Below are 23,667 nucleotides of genomic sequence, written 5' to 3'. Positions count from 1 at the left end.
GGCTTGTTAATTCCAGGCCTAGCAGACATGTTGCTACCCATAACAGTCATGGAGCTCATAGAAAAAATACTAGATGTAGTCGTTTTTGTTGTGGGTTGCTTTTTTTTTTTTGCATTAGTTAATTTGATTAAATTGAAGATTTTGTAATCTATGCATCCTATTACAACCTTACTTTCATGTTGTGAGTCAAGTGCGTATTCTACAGAAAACATTTTGTCAATATTTTGGAAATTGTTCTTATGTTTATTGAGATATTGAACATCCATCCATCCATCCATCCATCCATTTTCTTGACCGCTTATTCCTCACAAGGGTCGCGGGGAGATATTGAACAAAATCTTTCAATTTTTCAAAGGGGGTATACTCATATATGCTGAGCACTGTACATGATGCAGCAATAGCTGATATAACTGAAATAGTCACCTGGATCTAGAAGATCGAGCTTTGTGTCACTCAAAGTACTGCTGATTGGTGCTTGACTGGCTGTTGCTTCAGCTGTACATGAAACAAAATACATCACTTCAAATTATTTTGGTGTTAAAGCAGGGAAAACAAATCCATTTGCATTATGATAGAATACAATGTCAGAAATTATGGCTGTTTGTATTAAATGCACCATCCATGCACTTACATTCAGTAGCCTTTGGTGAAGATGACACTGAAGGATTGTTTACCACAGCTTCTTTTTGTGTTTGTGTTTTTTAAATTGTATTTTTTTTCCTTTCTGCAATTTGGCGCCCCCTCCACAAGATGGCGCCCTAGGCGACCGCCTAGCTCGCCTGTAGCCTGGGCCGGCCCTGCTCACAGGACAGAAATGGGAAGTTGATGCAGTGGGAACTTAATTTCCACTGCATCTTTAAACCAAGAGCACCATCCACAGGAGTAAAAAAAAACACTGCAAGGGCTTCATGAAGCGATCTAGTCAGTTTTGTGACAATCTTTTAAATTCAATGGTCTTAAATTTAACTCGTTGATTGCCAAACGTTATCCAAAAAACAACACCGACAGTGCCAGCTGATTTCGAGCATTTTCACTCATCTTTCAAGACAAAGAAAATATCGGGCACTACGACTAAATGAACATGAAAAAGTATGTTTCTACCTTATTCCGTTCTTTAGTAATCACCATTTGAAAAGAAGTCATTTGAGTGGCATAAGTGAAAATAGAAAAAAATAGAGAAAACAACCTTTTTGTGAAGATACATTTTTTTTTGCACAACAGTGACTTTGACACTTAATATTTTTCTGTTTAGGGATACTCTGTGCATTAGATTTAAAGTGACAAAGACTTTGATCGTTCACGTCATCGTTGAAAACGTTCTATTTCATCCGATTTGTCATGTTTCATTGTATTTTGATACACCATAACCCCATTGAAAAGATATACAATGCTGCCATCTGCTGGCCATAGCTAGTGAGTGTTTTTGATTCCATAACCATTGACCAGGCAGCGCTCCACTGCCCTTTGACAAAAAAAAAAAAAAAAAACTTGTCACTTGTGAATGTCAATTGTTTATGGCGGCATTCATTAGGAATTTAGCATACGTCATTAAATGTTTTTGGCGGTCAAAGAGTTAAAGGACACGAGAAAAAAAAAAAAAAAAAAAATATATATATATATATATATATATATTATTTTTATTTTTTTTACTTTTACTAGTGAAGTACATTTTATAGCTTGTACTTTTTTACTTTTCGTCACCAGGAGATTGTCAAGCCACAGCCTAGCTGACAAAAGACTGAAAAAGAAAAGAATCCAGGTGTAGCAATGACCCAGCCAAAGTCCAGACCGCAACCCAATTTTAAAGTTGTGGCGGGACTTCAAGGGTGTGTTGACATTGGACAGGTTTGGTTCACATGAAATGAACTTCTGGTGTGGTTCTGCTGATGATGCAGGTTATTTGAAAGAACGTGACTCAATCTATCGGTTCGGTCTGCAAAACAAGAGCGTCAAAGTACACAAATTACACCAAGGTTGAAATTTCAGTCCTATGGCGTTTATTGGGTTAGTCTTGGTCTGATGTCAAAGATACAAATGTAAACATTAAATGAACCAGGACAAATTGTGCAATGAAAAAACAAAACATTTATCCATTATTAGCTCCATCTCAGACCAGAGACAAATTACAAATGTGCTCACATGCTACAACACAGCAAGGACCTGACAATAAGCAGGAAGATTTCAGAACTCTCTCAACAGAGGAACTACATTACAGCCCAAGATGAGCGAGTGCTTGTTCAATGAAATTATTTTGTTCTCATATGTAACCTGAGGTTTGAAGAGTACTTCATTTACTTTTCACATGACTAGACAGTATGTGTGGAGCAATACAGAGTAATTTGGTACACACAGTCAACAAAACAATTTGTATAAAACAATTCCCTTTATTACCTCCAAAGAGGAAGGTTATGCAGATGTATCAATTAAAATTACTTTAAAATGTGCCTTGTTTCCCTGGAAATGTAACAGCGTCTGAACACTCAAAAAGGTACATGTAATATAAAATCTTTCTTATCGATACAATCTGTCAACAAAATAACATAACACTGTTTTCAATATCTGTGCGCTCTTTCGAACCTGTCAAGAGTCAGACAGAGTCATTTGCCAAACCGAGAGCGGCTTAATTCCGGAACACGGTCTGCCGCCTAACACCAGCAGCAGGTCAGGCAAATGCTGTGACACATCTTCATCCTCTTCTTCGAACAACTCCTCTTCTGTGCAGCCCCAATGCTTACTGAATGCTTTATTTTCAAATGTTAGACAGCTTTCACCCTGATGCACATTTTTTTCCAGTAAGACACTTTTGTCCAGTTCTGTTGTATTAGTTTTGAAGTGGCATTTCTCCAGGGTGAACGTTTGCAGCTCGATAGCGCCCTCTGAACCCAGAAAAGCGAGCGGAGCAGGAAAACATTTGTTTTTGAAAGGCCTACATTTGTCATATTGCAGCTTTGGATGGGTTACAGAGCAGGTGCTGGTGGTGTCGGTTGTGTACTTTGGACCCAGACCAATACAACAGTGGTGGATCTTATCTGGAGAGCTGGATCCTCGCATTGTGTTGATTTGCCACCATGTATGAGTGGAGAAGTTGTATCTCCATAAACAGTTCTTTGGATAGTTCAGGCTTTCTCCTCCGCCGAAAAGAAGCATGTTGTCCTTGTAGGCTACAGCTGAGTGACCAATCAATTTTGAGGGTCCAGACCTGAGGACAATAACCAAAAGGCGGTATTAGGACATTTGATGTTTATCTTGTGATGCAGTCATGTGTATGCCACTACAATGTGATCATTAGATTAAGATCAATTTAGTTCTTCTTTTGTGGTTGAAAATAGATGTATGCACGTATTATTAGCGTGGTATTCAATATTTATTATTATACAAATGGACAAAATTGTTCATACACACCTGTAAAGGAAAAACACACTATGGACAAAGAAGTAATTTGAAGCTGGCAAAAGTAATAAACACAGATTGAATGAAAATTAACCACTGAAAATCAGACATTGGTTTTGACTTGTGGTTCACCATCCAGCAATCCATTATCTGAATGGCTTGTCCTCACTAGGGTTGCGGCTTGGTTCCAGCAAATAATTATATTACAGGCCTGGACAAAAATTATGGAACCCTAAAAGGCACAGTCTTCTGTTTTCACTCAGGAAAATGCACTATATAAATACAGGATGTATACTCATAAACTCCCTCTCAGTCTACACCTCTGGGCTTCTGTTAATGTGTGGTGGTGATTTTTTCTTAAACCCCCACCCCCATTGCCATTTTGTGTTTGTTTTGTCAACAATGGGACATTTCTGTGGAAAGACGGTTGTTTAACCCTCCAGCCAATCGCAGAGCGGGGGTGGCGGGGGGCGTGTCGCAGACGGGGTCGGGCGAATTTGTCGGCCTCATGACGTCACTCCCGTGGCAACTTGACAACACGCACGGATTTATTTTTTCTTCACTCACTCACACATGTAAGCTTGTGTGAGTGAGTGAGTGAGTGAGTGAGTGAGTGAGTGAGTGAGTGAGTGAGTGAGTGAGTGAGTGAGTGAGTGAAAAAATACGTGCGTCGTGTCAAATTGCCGCGGGAGTGACGTCATGCAGCCAACAAATTCGCCCAGCCCCGTCTGCGACACGTCCCCCGCCACCTCACGCTCTGCGATTGGCTGGAGGGTTAAACAACCGTCTTTCCACAGAAACGTCCCATTGTTGACAAAACAAACACAAAATGGCAGAATACAGGCTGGGGGGGTGGGGGTTTAGGAAAAAAAATCACCACCACACATTCACAGAAGCCCAGAGGTGTAGGCTGAGACTGCCATTCAAAATCACAATACATGAGCTAATTAGCTAATATATGTGCCGCCTGAGCACGTCCGTCTCCCAGTTCTGAGGACTCGGGTTCGAGTCCAGGCTCCGGCCTTCCTGGGTGGAGTTTGCATGTTCTCCCCGTGCCCGCGTGGGTCTTCTCCGGGTACTCCGGTCTCCTCCCACATTCCAAAGACATGCATGGCAAGTTAATTGGGCGCTCCGAATTGTCCCGAGGTGTGAGTGTGGATGGTTGTTCGTCTCTGTGTGCCCTGCGATTGGCTGGCAACCAGTCCAGGGTGTACCTCGCCTACTGCCCAGAACCTGCTGAGATAGGCGCCAGCACCCCCCGCGACCCTTGTGAGGAATAAGCGGTCAAGAAAATGGATGGATGGATGGATTTTCCTGAGTGAAAACAGAAGACCGTGTCTAAAATGATGACATCCCTAGAGCTATAGTGACACCACACTTTAATGCTTAAATCTCAAAAGAAAAAAGGTGAAGTTACTTGGTTTTGAGTGAACTCCATGTGTAGTTGGCAGGATTCCACTTCCAGAAATCTCTCTGCTCTCTCAAGCCTTTCAAGCCACCATACAGGTACATGCAGCTCTGATACACCATTGCAGAGTGACTGTGTCTTGGACCTGGGCTCAGAGATCCCTGCTGTAAACCACTGAGCAGCGACCAAACCATGGTTTCTGTCAAACAAATAGACACATGGAATAGAAACTCAAACAGTGTGTGACCTATCGTATTATTGTACTGAATCGTCGTACTGTTGGCTTAACCCTCTTCAGAAGTTGCCACAGATCTGAACCATCATCTTCAGTCTCTCCGTGTCCTATTAATGTATACTTACCACAATCCAAATTCCAAAATTCTTGAGATGATCCCTTTATATCTACGAAGCCACCGTACACCAGCATGGATGAACCTATCACCACAGCACTGTGTCCTTTTCTGTTGGTTGGCATTGGGCTCTACGTCCATGAAAACATAACACAAGTCGTTAGATTTATTTATATCGTGCCATTTAAGTGTAGAATTCAAATATGACTAGAGCTGCGAGCAGCCATAAAGGGCCCTGTGATTGAACATAAAAGGCTACAGTCCTGTTTTTGTCTTCATTTAAAAAACAACATTCAAACTGGTTTTTCCAGGTGAAAACTCGTGTGGATTGAATGAGGGCTAACAATAGGGAATTGCCTGTATTTTGACAGTAATGGCTTGCAGCAACATATTGTTTAAAATAAACAAAACAAAAAACTATATATATATATATATATATATATATATATATATATATATATATATATATATATATATATATGTATATATATATATTAGGGGTGTGAATTGCCTAGTACCTGACGATTCGATTCGTATCACGATTCACAGGTCACGATTCGATTCGATACCGATTAATCCCGATACGAATTTATAAGTCGATTGTTGCGATTTTTTTCATTCAAATTTAGAAAATACTAATCAGTAAGCTTGTAGAGTGTAAGATTTATATGAAAATGTATTATTTATTTATCTGAAATTTCAGTCTTATAGAGGTTGTAATCTGTTTCATGTTTGAACAGCATTAAAATAAAATATTAAGGCTTAATGTTCCGTTCATATAACATTCTTCCATGCTCAAGGTGTGAATCCTAACCCGAAGTCAGACGTTTTGTTGAATATTTTTCCATTAAAAATGGAAGTTTAAAAATCGATTCACACACACAAATAAAAAAAAAAAAAAAAAAAAAAAAGGCAATGATGATAAGACGTTGAATCGGTAAGACTACCGAATGAACAATTCTGAGCTCTTTAAAAAAAAAAAAAAAAAAAAAAAAACAACAACAAAAAAAAAAAAACGATTTTTTTTAAATTGAATCGATTCGGCGATATATCGCGATACTACATCGCGTGATTTTTTTAACACCCCTAATATATATATATATATATATATATATATATATATATATATATATATATATATATATATATATATATTAGTGCTGTCAAACTATTAAAATTTTGATTAATCACGATTAATCAGCTAAATTACTTGCGTAATATAAAATACAAAATACCAGAATTTTTTTTACATTAATGCATTTTATTATCTGAATGTCATTTGCAAACATTGATTAAATGCATGTATGAAATTGCATGCATGCGTGTATTGCTCAAAACGTAAAAGCATCATATCAATTGGGTGCCATTCAGCAATTATTAATTAATTAAACACAAATTACTTTTGTTTTATCTAAAGTCTCGTTGGGGTGTTTTTGAAAGCGAAATTTACCACCGAGCACACCAACTGGAGTCACCCCGCTCATTTTGGAACAACAGGCGTAGTAAATGTCGTGCATTGACCTAATCACTGACCTGCGCAGCCTTCAATGTAACCATCCGCAGTTACGTTCAAGGCTCAAGTGAAGTCGAAAAAAAATAGTGCGATTAATCTGCGTTAATACGTGATTAATGCGACAATTTTCAGTGATTATTTAATCTATTAACGCTTTAACTTTGACAGCCCTAATATATATACACACATATATACACACACACACACACACACACACACCCCCACACACACACACACACATACATATATATATATATTATTGCTACAGTGACTTGAGTCAGAGTGACATTACATCAACTGCAAGCACAACCTTTATGTGAAAGGGCCAAATTATTTTTCAAAATAAATGTACAAAGAACAAAGACGTATCTCTACCTGAGGGACACTTGTTTTTTTTGGATAGTTCACCCATTTCAGCTTTGCTGAAACAAAGAGAAAAAGTTAAATGTACATTGTGTTTCCAAACAAAACCACAAACCAATTTTGTCACACATATTACCATTGTTATTATACTGAACAAAACCATAAACACAACACTTTTGATTTTGCTCCAATTTTCCGTGAACTAGAATCAAAGATCAAAAATCTTTTGTACAGACACAAAAGGCCATCCATGTTGAGATAATCCATCCCACCTCACAGGTGACGCTAATTAGACAGTACACAGCACAATGCCACAGGCGTCACAAGTTTTTAGGGAGCATCCATTTGGCATGCTGACAGCAGGAATGTCCACTACGGATGTAATAATATCCAAACATCACGATGTGATATATCACGATATGAAGGTAACAATATTATCCCTATATTGAGGGGAGGTTGGCAATATAAAAAAGGTCACAATATTGTAAAAGAATGAGTTCATACTTAAAAAAAACAAAACAATATTGTGCTTTTGTACATAACAGCAATGCACATAAACAACCTACAATCTTTAATAACATTTAGTATTGAGGCACTTTATTTGCTAATTGTTCACAAACATACTTTCCTCTTCATCTGACCATGAGCATAGATTTTAAACATAGAAGGGCCAAAACATGTCTTGTAAAAAACATATCACAATATTGGCGTTATCGCTACATCCCCAATGTCCAATGTCCAATGTGCTGATGCCTGTGAATTGAATGTTCATTTCCCTACCATAAGCTGTCTCCAAAGGTGTTTCAATTTGTCAGTATATCCAACCGGCCTCACAACCGCAGACTACGTAGACCCCATCCAGAATGTTCACCTTTAAGATTGTCTGAGACCAGACACCCGGACAGCTGCTGCAGCAATCGGTTTGCATTACTAAAGAATTTCTACACAAACTGTCATAAACCGTCTCATGGAAGCTCATCTGCTTGCTCGTCGTCCTCGTCGGGTTCTCAACCTGACAGTTCGTTATTGTAACCGACTTGAGTGGGTGAATGAATGCTCACATTCGATGGCGTCTGGCATGTTGGAAAGGTGTTCTCTTCATGGACGACAACAACCTGATCAACTCTCTGTGAATGAGATTTGTTGCACTGCGCGAGGAAAATAGAAGCAAAACTAAAAGTGTTGTGTTGATATTTTTGTGCAGTGTAGTAGTAGGAATAGTAGCACAGTGAACCTCCGCATATTTACCGTATTTTCCGCACTATAAAGTGCACCACATTATAAGGCGCACCTTCAATGAATGACATATTTTAAAACTTTTTCCATATATAAGGCGCTACAGTAGAGGCTGGGGTTACGTTATGGATCCATTAGATGGCGCTGTGCTAATGGGAATGTCAACAAAACAGATAGGTCAGTCAAACTTAGTCATAAATTACAAACCAGCTTTCTGACAACTCCATTCACTCCAATAGTTGTTTTGTTATTTTCTCTGAGGTAAAGTATTAGCATTAGCTAGCGATCCAAGATGGCGGGATCTTCTGTGCATGCGCGTCACCGATCGTGCAGGGTCACCTGATAGCGTCTTGACAGCGAGACCTGTTGCGGCTCAATGTTGATCCATATACCTGTATAAAGCGCACCGGATTATAAGGCGCATGGTCAGCTTTTGAAAAAATTGAAGGCTCTTAGGTGCGCCTTATAGTACGTAAAATACGGTATTTAAAAAATATCTTTTACAAACCTTTTTTTGGAGCCACCAGCACAGTTGTTTTTTTGTTTTTTTGTTTTTTTGTTTTTTTAAACATGTAAAAAAGCTTATTAATAGGGGTGTGAATTGCCTAGTACCTGACGATTCGATTCGTATCACGATTCACAGGTCACGATTCGATTCGATACCGATTAATCCCGATACGAATTTATAAGTCGTTTGTTGCGATTTTTTTTCATTCAAATTTAGAAAATACTAATCAGTAAGCTTGTAGAGTGTAAGATTTATATGAAAATGTATTATTTATTTATCTTATAGAGGTTGTAATCTGTTTCATGTTTGAACAGCATTAAAATAAAATATTAAGGCTTAATGTTCCGTTCATATAACATTCTTCCATGCTCAAGGTGTGAATCCTAACCCGAAGTCAGACGTTTTGTTGAATATTTTTCCATTAAAAATGGAAGTTTAAAAATCGATTCACACAAAAAAAAAAAAAAAAAAAGGCAATGATGATAAGACGTTGAATCCGAATACCGAATGAACAATTCTGAGCTCTTAAAAAAAAAAAAAAAAAAAAAAAAAAAAAAAGATTTTTTTTTTTATTGAATCGATTCGAGAATCGCGCGATGTAGTATCGCGATATATCGCCGAATCGATTTTTTTTTAACACCCCTACTTATTAGTGGCTTATACGCACTTAATATTTTGGTGGGTTAAAAAAAAATAATAATAAAAATAAAGAGTCAGCCCACCGTGGTGGTAGTAGTTGAATTTATGCACAGCATCGTGTTACAACTGTAGTTGCTTTTAAAGTGCTCTATAAATAATGAGTTGAGTCAAAGTTTCAAAACATTTACTTTAAATAGAACATGGAATCTTTGCATGTGAATACATGTGCCACATGAAGTGCTAAAGTTATGTTCAGTTGAATGGGTCAAATGGAACTTTCCGTGCACTCTGAAAGGACTCTGCACAAGTTGTGAACTTTAGTAGCAAGAGTAAGAAGCACATTGGCATGCATGCATGTTACAACATGTTTTGACGTCAGAGAAACCCTTACCTATGTCAAACACCCAGAGAGGACATCTCAGTAAAGTGTATGCTGAATCCAGTGTGCCTCCAAACACGTATATAAAGCCCTGAAAGTTCAGATTGCTTAACATAGTCCAGTTATTATGAGCAATGTACAGTAAATGCCCTCCCATCGCGGGGGATTACGGATACCCCCGTAATTAGGGAATTATGTGTTATAGAAATACATCCTAGGTATGTTTTTATAGTATTTCACGACATATTCTTAAAGAAAAGGTCTTTAACACACTTTTTAAATGATACACACATGTAAACATGTACTCTATAATACAGTACAAAAGTAGATATTTAAAAATAGAAAAGAAGAAGAGAAAAAACATACAATGTTTACTGTGTTTAGAAAAAAGAAAAAAACAGAAAAAAATTGTAGTCATTATATAATATTTCACTAATTTACAGAGGTGGGCATACCATGAGTACTGATGGACACCCGTTTTGCTGACGATTGATTAATGACGAGAAACTTTTAAGAAATGACTAAGTACTGAGGGAAGTTGGTTTTCATCCATCAGTGTAGCAGTCTCTAACCTGGTCAAGTACCCAGTAAAGAAAGTAGCTATTGGCGATCCTTTAAGTCATTAAATGACATCGTTACCTAATTTGCATACTTGGCAATTTGCATGTAGTAATAACGGACGCTGTAGGAGAGAGGAATAATGTCGTGGGAGAGAAATAAAGCGAGTAAAAAAAAATATCCTAAATAGCAGCAAAAAAGTCACTAGATTTGCTGCTCGTCGCGTTTGACAAAAAAGTCGCCAAGAGGCTTTGGACTGTCGACAGATTTAGCGTGAAAGTCGCCAAGTTGGCAACACTGTGTTAGAAAGCCCACATTGTTTAACTATTTTTAGTTGTTGGCGTTTGATTAATTGATTGAGTTTTCTATATTTGAGATTTCCTACACTATGAGCGGAAACTGAATGCACCTTGAGTCTTGTGCCGAACGTCAGTTAAGTAGTTGCATATTACTTTGCTTCTCTCGAGCAGCTAGCGTTCGCTCATGCCATAAACGTCATACTTACAGATTGCCTTTATTCCCACACGTTTTATTGTGTGTAGATGCCAAAAGATGAGTTTAATCACTTAGAATGCACAATAGCATACGTGTATGTTTGTGTAGGATGTCATACCAGTTTAAGCTAGTTCCTCTAGTTTTGGCTAGTATGCTAATTACTTTAATGATGTGTTTCACGTGAATGTGAATTGTTTATATTGTGTTTGGTTATTACGCTACGGAATACAGTGACAGTATAATGATGCATTTGCTTATTTGATGACTGACTAGCTGAGGTGGGCATACCGTCAGGACCGTCCGTCAGTCCATCACTGATAGACGCTTGTTTTATTGACAAATGAAGGTTTGACTGAATGCCTACCGCTGTCTGTCAGTCCTAAAATAGTGGCGACAAAAACAATGACATAAGTGTGGTTAAAATAACACTTTGCTTTATCTATCCTTCCCTCCTTCCTCTCATTAGTTTTTCCTCTGGTCACTTGAGATCTCAATTTATTGGAAGTTTGAGGTTTCTGGGGTTGGCATAAGACTCTGGTTTTGTAACCACGCAGGAGGGGTTTGGTTGGTGCTGGATTTCACTTTGATGGATTGGATGTACTGGCTTCTATGGATCTCACTCTGCCTCATCGATCCTTCCTCCTTCCTCTCTTTAGTTTTTCCTCTGGTCTCTTGAGATCTCGTTAATTTGTTGGAATTTAGAGGCTTCCGGGGTTGGCGTAAGACTTTGATTTTGTAACCATTAGGAAGGCAGGAAGTGTTTGGTCGGTGCTGGATTTCACTTTGATTTATCTTTCTTTTCTCTTTATTTTTTCTGACCTTTTCTCTGGTCTCCTGACCATTTGAACCTCACGACTCTGGCAAGACTCTGAAGTACCTGGTTAAGGTGAAGGGTAATGGGATATTTATAAGGTTTTAGGTGAATTAATGAGTATAAATTTATACGTATTTGCACGCACACGCACGCGCACGCACGCACGCACACAAACGCACGCACACAAACGCACGCAAACGCACGCACACATACACACAAAACAAAAACAAACAAAAAAAGAGCAATGATGATAAATAAGACGTTGAATCGGTAAGACTACCGAATGAACAATTCTGAGCTCTTTAAAGAGAAAAAACAAAACAAAAAAAACAAAAACAAAAACAAAAACATTAAGGACAGACAGACTGACGATTACAGTTTGGTTCGGTTCGAAAAAAAAAGGACTGATGATGATTGGCGCCCTCATAAATGATGGACCAGCAAAGTGATACTACTGTGTATCTACTTTAGCACCCTCTATATATTGTATTAAGAGAGAACAAGATCAATGAATAAGAATAAATGAATCTGTCCTCACTACAACAACGATGATCAAGGTGCCGTAATAACGCCAAAATAATGGCGTCTTATTTGAACAAAAATTGTCATGTTGAAATTGAAATTGGAAAATACTCCGTCTGCATCAGCAAATTGTAAAACTGCCCATTAACACGGTCTCTCTCTCTCTCTCTCTCTCTCTCTCTCTCTCTCTCTCTCTCTTTTTTTTTTTTTGTTGCTGTCTGGCTGTTTCTTCTTTTATATATGTGGGTGGCTCCATCAGTGCTGCTTTGGAACTGCCATGGACAATATGCTGTATGTCAGCATGCCACTCCGCTAACATTACAGAGGATTTAAACTCAAAACTATGGCGCAAAATGCCGGCAAACGGCGAAATTACAAAATTAATTTAAAAAAAAAAAAGAAAAAAGAAAAGTGAAATACTGGGACCAGAAGCCCGGAACCCGTGATGAAGAGGTTCTTACTGTATGCATGTATGTATGACTGTACGTATATAATGCACAGTACATTTAAACAAATACAATATTCTCAAGAACTGGTAGAAAATAAATGTTTACCTTATGAACAACCATAGAATGTTCCTCCACTTCCTCTGGTGCGGTCTCACCTGTGCAGCTCAACTGCGTCCATTCATTACGCACTAAAAAAAATGGATAGTGAAAAAGAGTTTTCATAAGAATAACAAAAATCTCTGTGGAAGCATCAGACTTGTGACAAATCCAATTGTTTTACATAGATTAGAATAATATTGGTAAAATGGAAGCTAAATTATTAGGACTACGCGCAGGGTGGGTGTTTTCTTGAATGATGTCAGAAGGTGCTTCCAAGATGGGGGCTGGCAGAGTGATTTCAGAGTGCTTGCAACAATAAATGCACGTTTTCAAATTGAAAAACAGCATAAACTACCTCCTTCATATCAACTTCTGAAAAGTCACACTCTGTCTGTGGCTTACCTACACTGTACTTCCAAAAGTCCCTCAGAGTGCTGTTGTGTCTTCCTCCCAGAATATAGACGTTCCCATCGTAGCTGCAGCAGGCATGCTTGTAGCGGTCACAAGGAGCTGTGATGCTCTGGGGAAGCTGGCTCCACAGGCAGGGATTATTTTGACTCATTGTTGGTCCATGCCAACCTTACTGGACCATTTTCTAAATGAGGAAAACCAAAACACTTTCAAAAAAGAGAAACACACAAGCAACACATACTAAACCCTCATGAAACCACTACCACACCAGCTTCACAGGTTAATTCCAGTGTCATGTGACACATCTATGCACAACAGTGTTGTGTATTGAGAAGTTTAGATCCCAAAGGCACAGACACAAATAAGATTTTTCTCTATTTATCCAGGAAGAAGGCAGCACACAGGACAGTGTTTAATAATCTGGCAAAACACACACACTTCTCAGACTGCTACTACAGACAGTGAATCGATCTGATTGTTTGTGGCGAAGTAAAGGAACAGTAAAGGACTAAAGATCGACATCACATAGGTCTAACGTCACCAAACTGTCACATAGCAAAAAGCCAGTTGAAAGTGGATCTGTTACATCGGTACCAAAACAGACACATAGGTCATGAACTCTGGCGCATGCGACCCAGGCCATGACAAGCAGTCTCTTGATACACAGTGATTCCTTTACTTACGAGTTGAATACGTTCTGCGACCGAGCTTGTAATTTGATTCACTCAAACCACAAATTGTAAGACATAATTTAAAAATACTTAATGGCCTATAACATCTATAAGTAGAAGTAGAGATGCGCCGATATTTTGGCCATCGAAAATTTTCGGCTGAAAATGGCAAAAGGGGTCGGGGGGGCACTTTCAGTTTTAGTCCATAAGACAATTAAAAACCGAAACAATATGACCGAAACAGGATATTGTTTCAAGCAGGTGTCTGTCTGAAACGCAGGGTTGAGCGTTGCCTAAAGTGCTAAACACTATGGCGGGAGCAGCAGACAGTTTCCCGGTGGGACACCAGAAGTCGCAATTTCGCTATTTTCAAAATCAACCAATAATGTGCTTTTGGTTCTGAGCCCTGGATAGTACCCGTCTGCTCGGTGCACAAGCAGCGACAGCGAGAGACTGTTCACTTATTGGTGCATTTGTTGTTGTTTAAGGCTGATTATGGGCCATGGCAATCTTTGTTTTGTTACACTATTATTTTGTCGGCATCTCCCACACATAGTTACATCTTCCAGCAGTTGTACTTGTTCTGTTGCACTTTGTTGTAGTAGCCCTCCAGAGAAATTGTTAAAAGCACTTAAATCCTCTTGTATTTTGTGAGAGAACATTTAATTTTGAAAATTTTCAGCAGCCAGTAATAGGGCAGTCAGTTATAGGCCTCTAGGTTAATCATGAGAGAGGCCGAGTAACACATTTTATTTCTAATTATTTCTGTATTGTGCTTTGTTAGAATACCAATGCTAATGCTGTATAATTTTGTAATTGATTTATTGCTTGAAGCATGAATATCACTTTATTCGTTTGGAATGCCTTGACTTTAATTGGGTAAAGTACATGGTCGTAGCCAATGCAATATCACTAAAAATTGGCACAATATTTTCTTTCAGTATTTCGGTTTTCGGCCAAGCATTTCTCATTTTTGGTTTCATCCAAGATTCATTTCGGTGCATTCCCTGTGTACAAAACAACTGATTTATCTTTTCGAGAGGGTAAGAACTGGGACGTTGGTTGTGTTAAGAATTAACCAATCATACTTAAACTTACGTTAAAAGGGACTCTGAACACATCTGCCTCAATTTAAGGTGCCTCTAATTAACCAAATAAATGTCAGATATTCTACTTTTCATTCATTTTTGTCTTGCATTGTAGCAGAAGCCTAAAGCTTTTGTCTAACACTGACTACTATTTCAGGATGTGTTCCTTGAAAACAAACGGCATGGTGCCAATAACATGCTTCACCGTTATTTTGGTGACTAGTATTGGTGTTTGTGACAAACATACCTTTTGGCCAAAAAGTTAAATGTAGACCACACCAGACCATGATACATTTACAACATATGTTCGGGTGATTTTGTTATGGTCGAATGAATCGAATGATGTTGTTTTTTTTTTTTTTTTTGCCATAATTCCAGAATTACAATCAATCATCACATTCAGCCACAAGCTAAATTACAAAGGTTTACAGGCCACGCTGAGTCAGAATGTGTCACGTACAACTTTAAGATAAAGTCCAAATTGTGGATGCAATGCGTGTCCATAATTTTAACCTGGATGCTGGGACAGGATGAGCATAAAAACGATGGGGCTGGCGATATCCACCGGGATTCGGGACACAAGGTCAAATCTGCGACTAAAACCGGGACATCTGGTCACCCTAAGGACGCAACATGATGCAATATACCAAAGTTGATAACGACAAAGGATCTTTAATATAACAACCAAGGAGTCTTAATCCACAAACTACAATGGACAATTCTGAACATCCGGGCATTTATAATATTTCCGCAATGCCTTCCTTTACATGGTGAAAACAAACAGTGTATAGTATTGCCTTTGCCTGCGACTGGCATACAAACCAGGAAAATTATTGCAGTAATAAAACGGAATTTCATCACATTTTAAAATCAAAACAATTCTCACAAATCAAATTACAACATCCGCTGTCCAATGTAGTGTAGAGTTAAAATATTTATAAGGTGGACACCACCATCCATCCATCCATCCATCCATCCATCCATCCATAAAATAGAAAAACGGCACAATTAAAATACACAAGAGATAACGACATTGGGGAGCATTTCATTCTATATTTCTCCTCCACTTTAACTTTGATGGAATAAAACGCCATATTCCGTATGGTACGTTCGTAAAACTTTTAAATATGTATGATCGCGGCCGTGGCTGTATGTCCTTCTCCTTTGGAGGGAGGCATCATTGTCATTCTCTGCATAGCGTTTAGTTCAGGCACCTTCATTTAAGCACAACCCGGAATGTTGGAACACCGAAGGCATACGCGAACAGTGGATGAAATAAATGTTTTCATAACACGTCGTGACTTTTTTCGGCTCCCAATTTTCACAAACGCATTTTGTGTCAATTGAGAAGCAACTATGTTCGACTAGCGTAATAACTAACGGTAAAGTTGAAGACGAGATGGGGAACGAGTTGACGCTTCCTTTTATTCAATTATGTTTTCTGATGTGACGATAATTTACGCTCCGTACGTAGGTTGTTCTTGAACGATTATCTATCTGGAAAACATTCAGTAGTATATACCATGATGTGTTACTTACGAAATCGCCGCTGCTGCTTTTCCATTAAAATGTTGTCTTGCAAAAGACTGATGATGCATTCATGCTACCTCGTAGATTGAAATATCACTATGAAAGGCTGGATTAATGTCCGTTTTGTCAAAAATATATTTGTTTACTTTGGGGGTGTACTACCTAGAAATTAAAAATCAATGTATTACATAAATCCACGCTGCATTTGTTTTCTGAAGAGGCGACATTTCAAGACACAAATGAGAATTTTACAATGATCGCAGTATCATTGAATGCATCTGTAGTCCGGAGGCGGGGCAACGCGAAGGGAAGGAAAGGGTGTAGTTTCAGCGCTTTAGTTTACAACACTACAATACATCAATTTCGACCACGGCGGTCACTAACTACGGATCGCTCTGAGTCAGAATGTGTGCCGTCAAACTTTTAGGACAAAGTCCAAATTTTGAAAGCAACGCAACGTGTAGAATGTCAATTGCATAATCAATATTGATAAGGAGACCGGGTCCGTGACCACTTGCATGCCACAACGAGCAACAGAAGAACGTGCCCCAAAATAGTTTCGTCCGAGACAGCTCGAGTTAACATGGACTTTCCACTGCATAGGTCTGTACGTGTCTCCTTTGGTAATTTGATTTTACGTTTGGAGATTATTAAATTAGATACATTTTTGTTTTAAAAGTGATATACTAAAATTAAATACCGTTTATTATCTGGGAAAAGTACGTAAAAAGTCTAAAAACACTTTGTTTTTTTCAATTCAATTCTTTTCCTTTTTTTCTAAAGAGACACAAGTCGAAAAGTCTGTGTTCTTATGCTGGCCAGAAGATGGCGACAACGTAATGCCTACATATGGAACAGAATTATTTTAAAAACAAACTCATGAAACAGACCTGGACAAATAGATTTTGTTGCACAAACTTTTGAGGCAATTACTGCTATGTGTCTTCCTCCAGAGATTTATAGCAAGCTACCCCAATCCTGGTCCTCAAGTGTTTTGGGTCATTATCCAGTTGCAGGTACAAATTGAAAAGGCGTCACACATTTACTTTTTTTTTCTTAGAAACATCCATCCATCCATCTTCTTAACCGCTTATTCCTCACATTGTTGTGGTGGGTGCTGGAGCCTATCTCAGTTGGCTTTGGGCAGTAGGCGGGGTACACCCTGGACTGGTTGCCAGCCAATCGCAATTCTTAGAAACAGTATACTGTGCAGTAAATATAATGTGTGCTCAAAATGCTGATTTGTGGTCATTCATCATAAACTTGTTTTGGAGCACCGTACTGGACTGTTGGGTAAGCAAATCGAGAGCTCATTTTATGGAATTGGTAATTTAGAGGTGGAGGCCAGGGCTAAAGACTTGGGCCTTACAGGGATACAATAGTAAAAGTAAGATTGCATTTTTTTTATTAGTCCAGTGGTGACCTCTAGGACCGAGTTTGGACACCACTGTTTAGGCTGATCATAAACTACATTGTGGTTCAAATAAAATCAAGTAACCAGTCATTAGCCCCCCCCCCCCCCCCCCCTTTTTTAATCTGTTTCCATCCATGTGTTATAAAAGAACCAAAGAGACACTGATTGAGACGGCATAACTGGTGGACTTGAGAAAGACATCAAAGACCTGTTTGGTTTGTTCACTTATGCTAATGTATTAACCAATGGCGAGCATTTAATTTTACAACAGGGTCACATAAGAAACAGGAACTCTTGCTGAGGGTCAAGCCAACATACTTACCTCTGCTTCGTCTATATTGTTTTTAATGTATTTTGAAATTGCATGTGATCTTTTCAATAAATCTCAATAAATTGCTACATGTGTACATAATATGGCATGTGTTGGAACGTTACTGCAATATCGCTTTAAAAAAATAGCAACATTTTCAGTCAATAAATGCAAGGAAGCCTGAGGTCAGCCATCAATTTATTAACAAACGAGGTATAAATTGAGTTAAACACATGAAAAAGCGAAGAACTCTTTCTAAAATACTATAAATAAATGGTGATTATTCAGTGAACAAAAGGTTGGTAGGTTTATTTATTTGCCTAGATGTGCAAATTGATTTTATCCTGTTACTGAATTGACTCAGTCTGAACAAGTTTGGCAAAATATAGTAGCATATGTATGTTCACTTTTTATGAAAATTATTTATTTATTTTTTTGACATTTTGGATAATCTGCTTTTTGACTGGAGAGGTCTTATACAACCACACATTGACCATACATGCACCTCACTTCTTCTGAGCATGAAAAATGTTCATCTACAAAAACACAAATATTCGTTTTTTGTGGGAAACCCCCTATTCGGGGGTTCATTCAAAAATTTCAAATAGACTAAAAGTGTTGCACACAATACTAGCTTGCAGAATGTGGTGTGTGTTCACAGTTTGGTGCACCTTGAGGAGGTCATTTTGAACAAAGTCAGCAGAGGCCTAATCTCATAGCTGGGTGTTCTTGTCAAAGTGCTCAGTCTTGCCTTTATTAATTTGATCCTCATTCAGCTCAAAGGCGGCATTTTCCACATGGAAGCGCTTCTCTTTTGCCCGTTCTGCGTAGCCATCTTCCAATGACGGAGATTCACTATCCGTTTCAGATGATCCCAGGCCATGAGACTTTTTATAGGCTTGGTATCCTGTGGAGCAAAATGCAAGAATTCGGAATGTTTCATCATCTCAGCATAATCACTTCAATCACCAGACATTTATCCACATTTAAACCTGAAGACTAAAGTTGTAAAAGGTGCAATAGTTCTACCACTGTAACAAAAAAAAAGAGACCACTGTCTTTGAACACATTTCCTCAGTAAAATGATGTGTTTCATCCCCCACTCCTTCTGGTCATGAGTTGAAATTGCTTTGGTAGTGTTACCTATGTAAAAATACTGCTCAAGTCAGGAGCAGACAATCTTTTCAAGGTACCGGTATGTTTTATACAACTTTTGATGGCACATTTTATTGTATGAACCTTGATCATTGTCCTTGGGCTCGCTGCAGCTAAATGGCCTCCCATATGCTCTGCATTTTTTTTTTTTTTCCTGTGCATGTACAATTTCATGCTAGAGCTACAGAGCTGAGCAATGGTAACTCTGTAAGTAGGACTATGAATTATTATTATTATTCAAATCATTTTCATCAAGTATTTTAAATTTCATACAAAGTGTGTACGTAGGCATGAATAAAATGCTTGCCTATTCTTTTTATAGTGTGTTTCCATGGGCAGCAATTACTCATTCTACCTGAAGAAATAAAATTTTTAAAAAAAAGACGTATGACAGACTACAAGGAAGAAGAAAAAAAATATCTTAGCAACCATGTTGTGCTCCATCTGCCTCCTTTATAGTTCAAATGCTGTGCCTTTGAAGGTACTGTATTTGGAAGTAATCACAGATCAAGGCTGGAATAAGTGGTTTTGCAGTGCATTTTGCAAGTCAAAATTTGGATTTTGCAAGTCATTAAAATTGAATAAAATAGCTGAAAATCATGGATTTTTGTGGTTTTCTAAACTGCAGAAGCTTTCCCCAAAAGTTTCGCTGGCTATTACTGTAGGTACTGAACACGTTTGTCAATAATCATCAGCTCCATGGCGGAAAATAAACTACACATCTGACAAGTATTGTTTTCATGAAGGGATGATGGGGAAAGACGTAGAAATCATGCTAATTGCTAAAATAACCTAAGATTGACTTGCCTAGCACGTTTAACATAAAAATTAAGTGCTAAGCCATATGTCAGCCTGGAGGAGTGGCTTATATAAGCTTAAAAATACAGTATATTAACAAGTATGAATGAATGAATGAATGAAGAGTTGTATAAAATATGTATTATATCAGGAATATCATTTGTATGTTTGGTTCCACAATAGAATCACGAGTTTTGATTTGGACTTTTTAGCTCTGCAATAAAAGCTCTCAAATGACAGATTTTTTTTTTAAATCAATTCAGCTTTGTTTTTAGACAAGAATATACAGTTTGCTGGAATACAAAATAATAATTTAAGAAATTAAAAAAAATTGATTATATAAAAAAGAAAAAACAATTGTCTATTCGTTATAGTCATATTCTTATTGGGGAAAAACCTTGCTCCTGGTCCCTGGGATTAACATGGAAAAAAATAAAATAGAATAGCTCTACAAAACTAGAAAGTTGCTCCTCAAATGAGATTGATCGGCAAATCTGCTCCGCAAAGAAAAAAAAAGAAAAATCGACCTTTTCAGATATCTAATGCTGTCTCTGCATTTAATACAGTCATTTGAAGATGGATTTTTATAATAATGTATAGTATTCTTTCCTGGTATGAAATCTAAAATGGCACATGGTCTTAAAAGGGAATGGTTAAAATGGCACCACCAAACTGACCCCAACTTCCACTAAGTTTTTCCTGAAATCAAATCTGTGACATAAGTGGTTCAGATAATGGATGTTCACACAGACAGATAACAGACGGACTCATTTAACGGCCTGGCTTTCCTCACACTCTGCAATAAAAGCAGTAGTAAACGGAAGGTGAAGCTTGTTATCATGTGTTCACCCACAATTGGTTATAACTTATTATTGACTAACTAGAGTCACATCGCAGAGAAAACAGCACTCTTATGACAAACTTAGCTGTTCACATTTGGTCAATACTTGTAGCTCACCTCCCACAAACAGGACGGCCACCACAAGCTGAAAGATGCTGTAGATAAGGGGGAATGCAAACATGACCTCCAGTTCAGCTGGGCTGAAGGACAGCTGGACAATGGTGCTACACAACTGGGAGTTCTGGAAACCAGTCTCCAAAGCAATTGTTCGACACCTGGAAAGAAAGAAAGAAAAAAAAAGGATAACAGAACTACAGCACATACCAGCAAAGGAAAATTAAAGTAAACTAAAGATTTTGTCATGACAACAAATGATTAATTCAAGTGCAGCAGGTCATATGCATTAACTCTTTTACTGCCACACGTTATCAAAACGTTATCATTCACGTCATCCTTGAAAACAATCTATTTCATCAGAGTTCGTCATGTTTCATTGTAATTTCGCAGCCCATTGAAGAAATGCAATGCTGCCATCTGGTGACCATAGTTAGTGACTGTTTTTGATTCTACAACCTATTGACCAGGCAGTGCTGCACTTAGGTGTTGCACAGCCCATTAATAAAAAAAAAAAAAAAAAAAACGTAGTTGACGTCATTTAACGTTTATGGCGGCATACATCCTGATTTTATTAATCGCGATTAAACATTTTTCGCGGTCAAAGAGTTAAACAGGTTTCCACCACTAGGCAACATTTTGAAACTTCACGTAAACTGTCACCGTACCTGTACCATGGTTGACCTACAAAGCGGGCCAAAAGGAAACCCAGCCCAAAACCAATAAACGGGTAGATTGTTCCAATGATCCAAAGAGAGGGTGCGATGGTCCAGGAAGACTGGTAAAGGATTCCACCAACCACAGCAATGACGATAATGAGAACAAAGCCTGTAATGGACCCAATCTGGACAGAACACACACAATATACAGTAAATAACAGTGTAGATCAGGGGTGTCAAAAATACGGCTCATGGGCCGGATCAGGCCCGCAAAGCGGTTTAATCTGGCCCATGAGATTATTTAGTAAAGTAAAAAACAAAACAAAAATGTAATGTCGGACTAATTAATCAGCCGGCCACAATCAAAACATATAAATTTGTAATTTCACAAGCAGTTCTCAGATGAGCAATGCAACTTGTACGGGGAATCGTCGTCCTGGATGTCATTATTTTACACACAACGTAAACTACGGTTTGTTTTATAATTATTTTTTTGTAATCATATACCGACATAAACGTATTATATACGACACAAATTCAATTACTGGTAACACAAATAGATATGACAACAAGGATTAAAATCCTTATAACATCATTAACGTTGCCACGCAATGCATTCTGGGAACAATATATATATATATGCAAAACAGGTCGATTTAACACGTCCGGAACGTATACCGGCAAAGTGTTGCCACGTTCCATTTGCATTCATGTTATTTTTCGGAACAATTTGATTACATTTGAGCTCCGTAATTTAGGGCTGGTCCAAAAGATCTGCGTATAAATGTTTTTAAGTTATATACCGTTATTTTCCCGATGCGGCCCACTTGATAATATATTTTCCTCCATGCGGCCCGTGAGCTAACATGAGTTTGACACCACTGGTGTAGATAGATATGGGCAAGAAGACAAAAGAGCAATGCAAATTGATACCTTGAGGATCTTCTTTGCCAAATGGGGCCATCTGCGTTTAAAATACATTCCCACGGTGATTGGGACAAGGAGGGCCACAAGAGTGATACCTGAGGAAACCCAAAATGTATTAAAAACATCTCCCAATGAAAGTATATTGAATCAACACGAGTGGTATATTTACCAATACTGTCATATGGGATTTGAATGGTGTCTGAGGAAGTCCAGATGGAAGTGTATATGAGCAGACAGAGTGGCATCATCCCCAAAGCCAGGATGGAGGAGCAGGCTGTCATACTGATACTGAAGAGAAGGAGAGGAACATGACATTTTGTTGTACAAGCACAAAATTGTGATGATGTGTTGAATGTGTGAACGGATCACAATTACATTCATTCAGCCAACATTTTATAGTATCAAATTAACCAGTAGCTTCTTACCTAAGGTCCATGTCTCCATCTAGCCAGTAGCAGATAATATTGGAACCGGACCCTCCGGGACAGCAACCCATGATAATGATGACAATGGCTTGAACAGGTAGCACATTGAAGGCAAGTGACAGAGCAAAGGCGGTAAAAGGCATAATGCCAAATTGGCAGAGGAAACCAATAATGATGCCCCAGGGTCTCTTCAGGTGCCCCAAAAGTTTTTTGGCATCCACCGTGCAGCCCATGGAAAACATAACCATCGCCAGCATGATGGTGAGCACCGCGCTCAACACGAGACTCAGTGTTGCATTAAAGTCCGAGGTTGGAACGAGGCAGTTAGTACCAGAGCAGACTGTGGCCTCGGGGAGGCAGACAGCAAGTCCTGCAGTTGTTTCCTTGAATATAGACATATTGGAGATGTGATGGCAGAGGACAGTTATCCGTGGCCAGCCAAATTTGAGAGACACCTGGATGCTTGTCCTTGACAGCCGTGATGCATAGATTTTTACTGGACGGACTCCTCTGTTGGTTATCCAATGAAATGATGGCGACCAAACTGTCCGGCCCACTGCTCTTTATGCCCTGCTGGCAGCTGCCAAATAGTAATGGGAAG

The 23,667-nt window shown here is 38.5% G+C and overlaps 2 protein-coding genes across 3 annotated transcripts; both read right to left on the bottom strand.

Moving 5' to 3' along the window:
- Window positions 1-1,980: 1,980 nt before the first annotated feature.
- klhdc3l (kelch domain containing 3-like) lies at window positions 1,981-16,703 on the bottom strand. 2 transcript variants are annotated; one of them, XM_077537558.1, is made up of 8 exons: window positions 16,433-16,703; window positions 13,126-13,318; window positions 12,730-12,812; window positions 9,799-9,877; window positions 7,037-7,083; window positions 5,159-5,279; window positions 4,808-4,997; window positions 1,981-3,199 (listed from the first exon to the last, which is right to left on the bottom strand). In XM_077537558.1, the coding sequence occupies exons 2-8, from the start codon at window positions 13,283-13,285 to the stop codon at window positions 2,581-2,583; spliced, it is 1,299 nt and encodes a 432-aa protein (XP_077393684.1). In that variant the 5' UTR covers window positions 13,286-13,318; window positions 16,433-16,703; the 3' UTR covers window positions 1,981-2,580. The 2 variants fall into 2 exon arrangements, with proteins under 2 accessions (XP_077393684.1, XP_077393685.1); XM_077537559.1 differs by lacking the exon at window positions 16,433-16,703 and having other exon boundaries at window positions 13,130-13,232.
- A 1,823-nt stretch (window positions 16,704-18,526) lies between these two features.
- Window positions 18,527-23,464, bottom strand: slc10a2 (solute carrier family 10 member 2). Its single transcript, XM_077537490.1, has 6 exons — window positions 23,067-23,464; window positions 22,811-22,929; window positions 22,648-22,736; window positions 21,724-21,899; window positions 21,059-21,216; window positions 18,527-19,054 (listed from the first exon to the last, which is right to left on the bottom strand). The coding sequence occupies exons 1-6, from the start codon at window positions 23,462-23,464 to the stop codon at window positions 18,861-18,863; spliced, it is 1,134 nt and encodes a 377-aa protein (XP_077393616.1). The 3' UTR covers window positions 18,527-18,860.
- Window positions 23,465-23,667: the final 203 nt, after the last annotated feature.

The sequence above is a fragment of the Festucalex cinctus genome, chromosome 11 (assembly GCF_051991245.1).
Source record: "Festucalex cinctus isolate MCC-2025b chromosome 11, RoL_Fcin_1.0, whole genome shotgun sequence".
Classification (NCBI taxonomy): Eukaryota; Metazoa; Chordata; class Actinopteri; order Syngnathiformes; family Syngnathidae; genus Festucalex; species Festucalex cinctus.
Note: the sequence above shows the minus strand (reverse complement) of the source record. Positions and strands in the feature narration are given on the sequence as shown.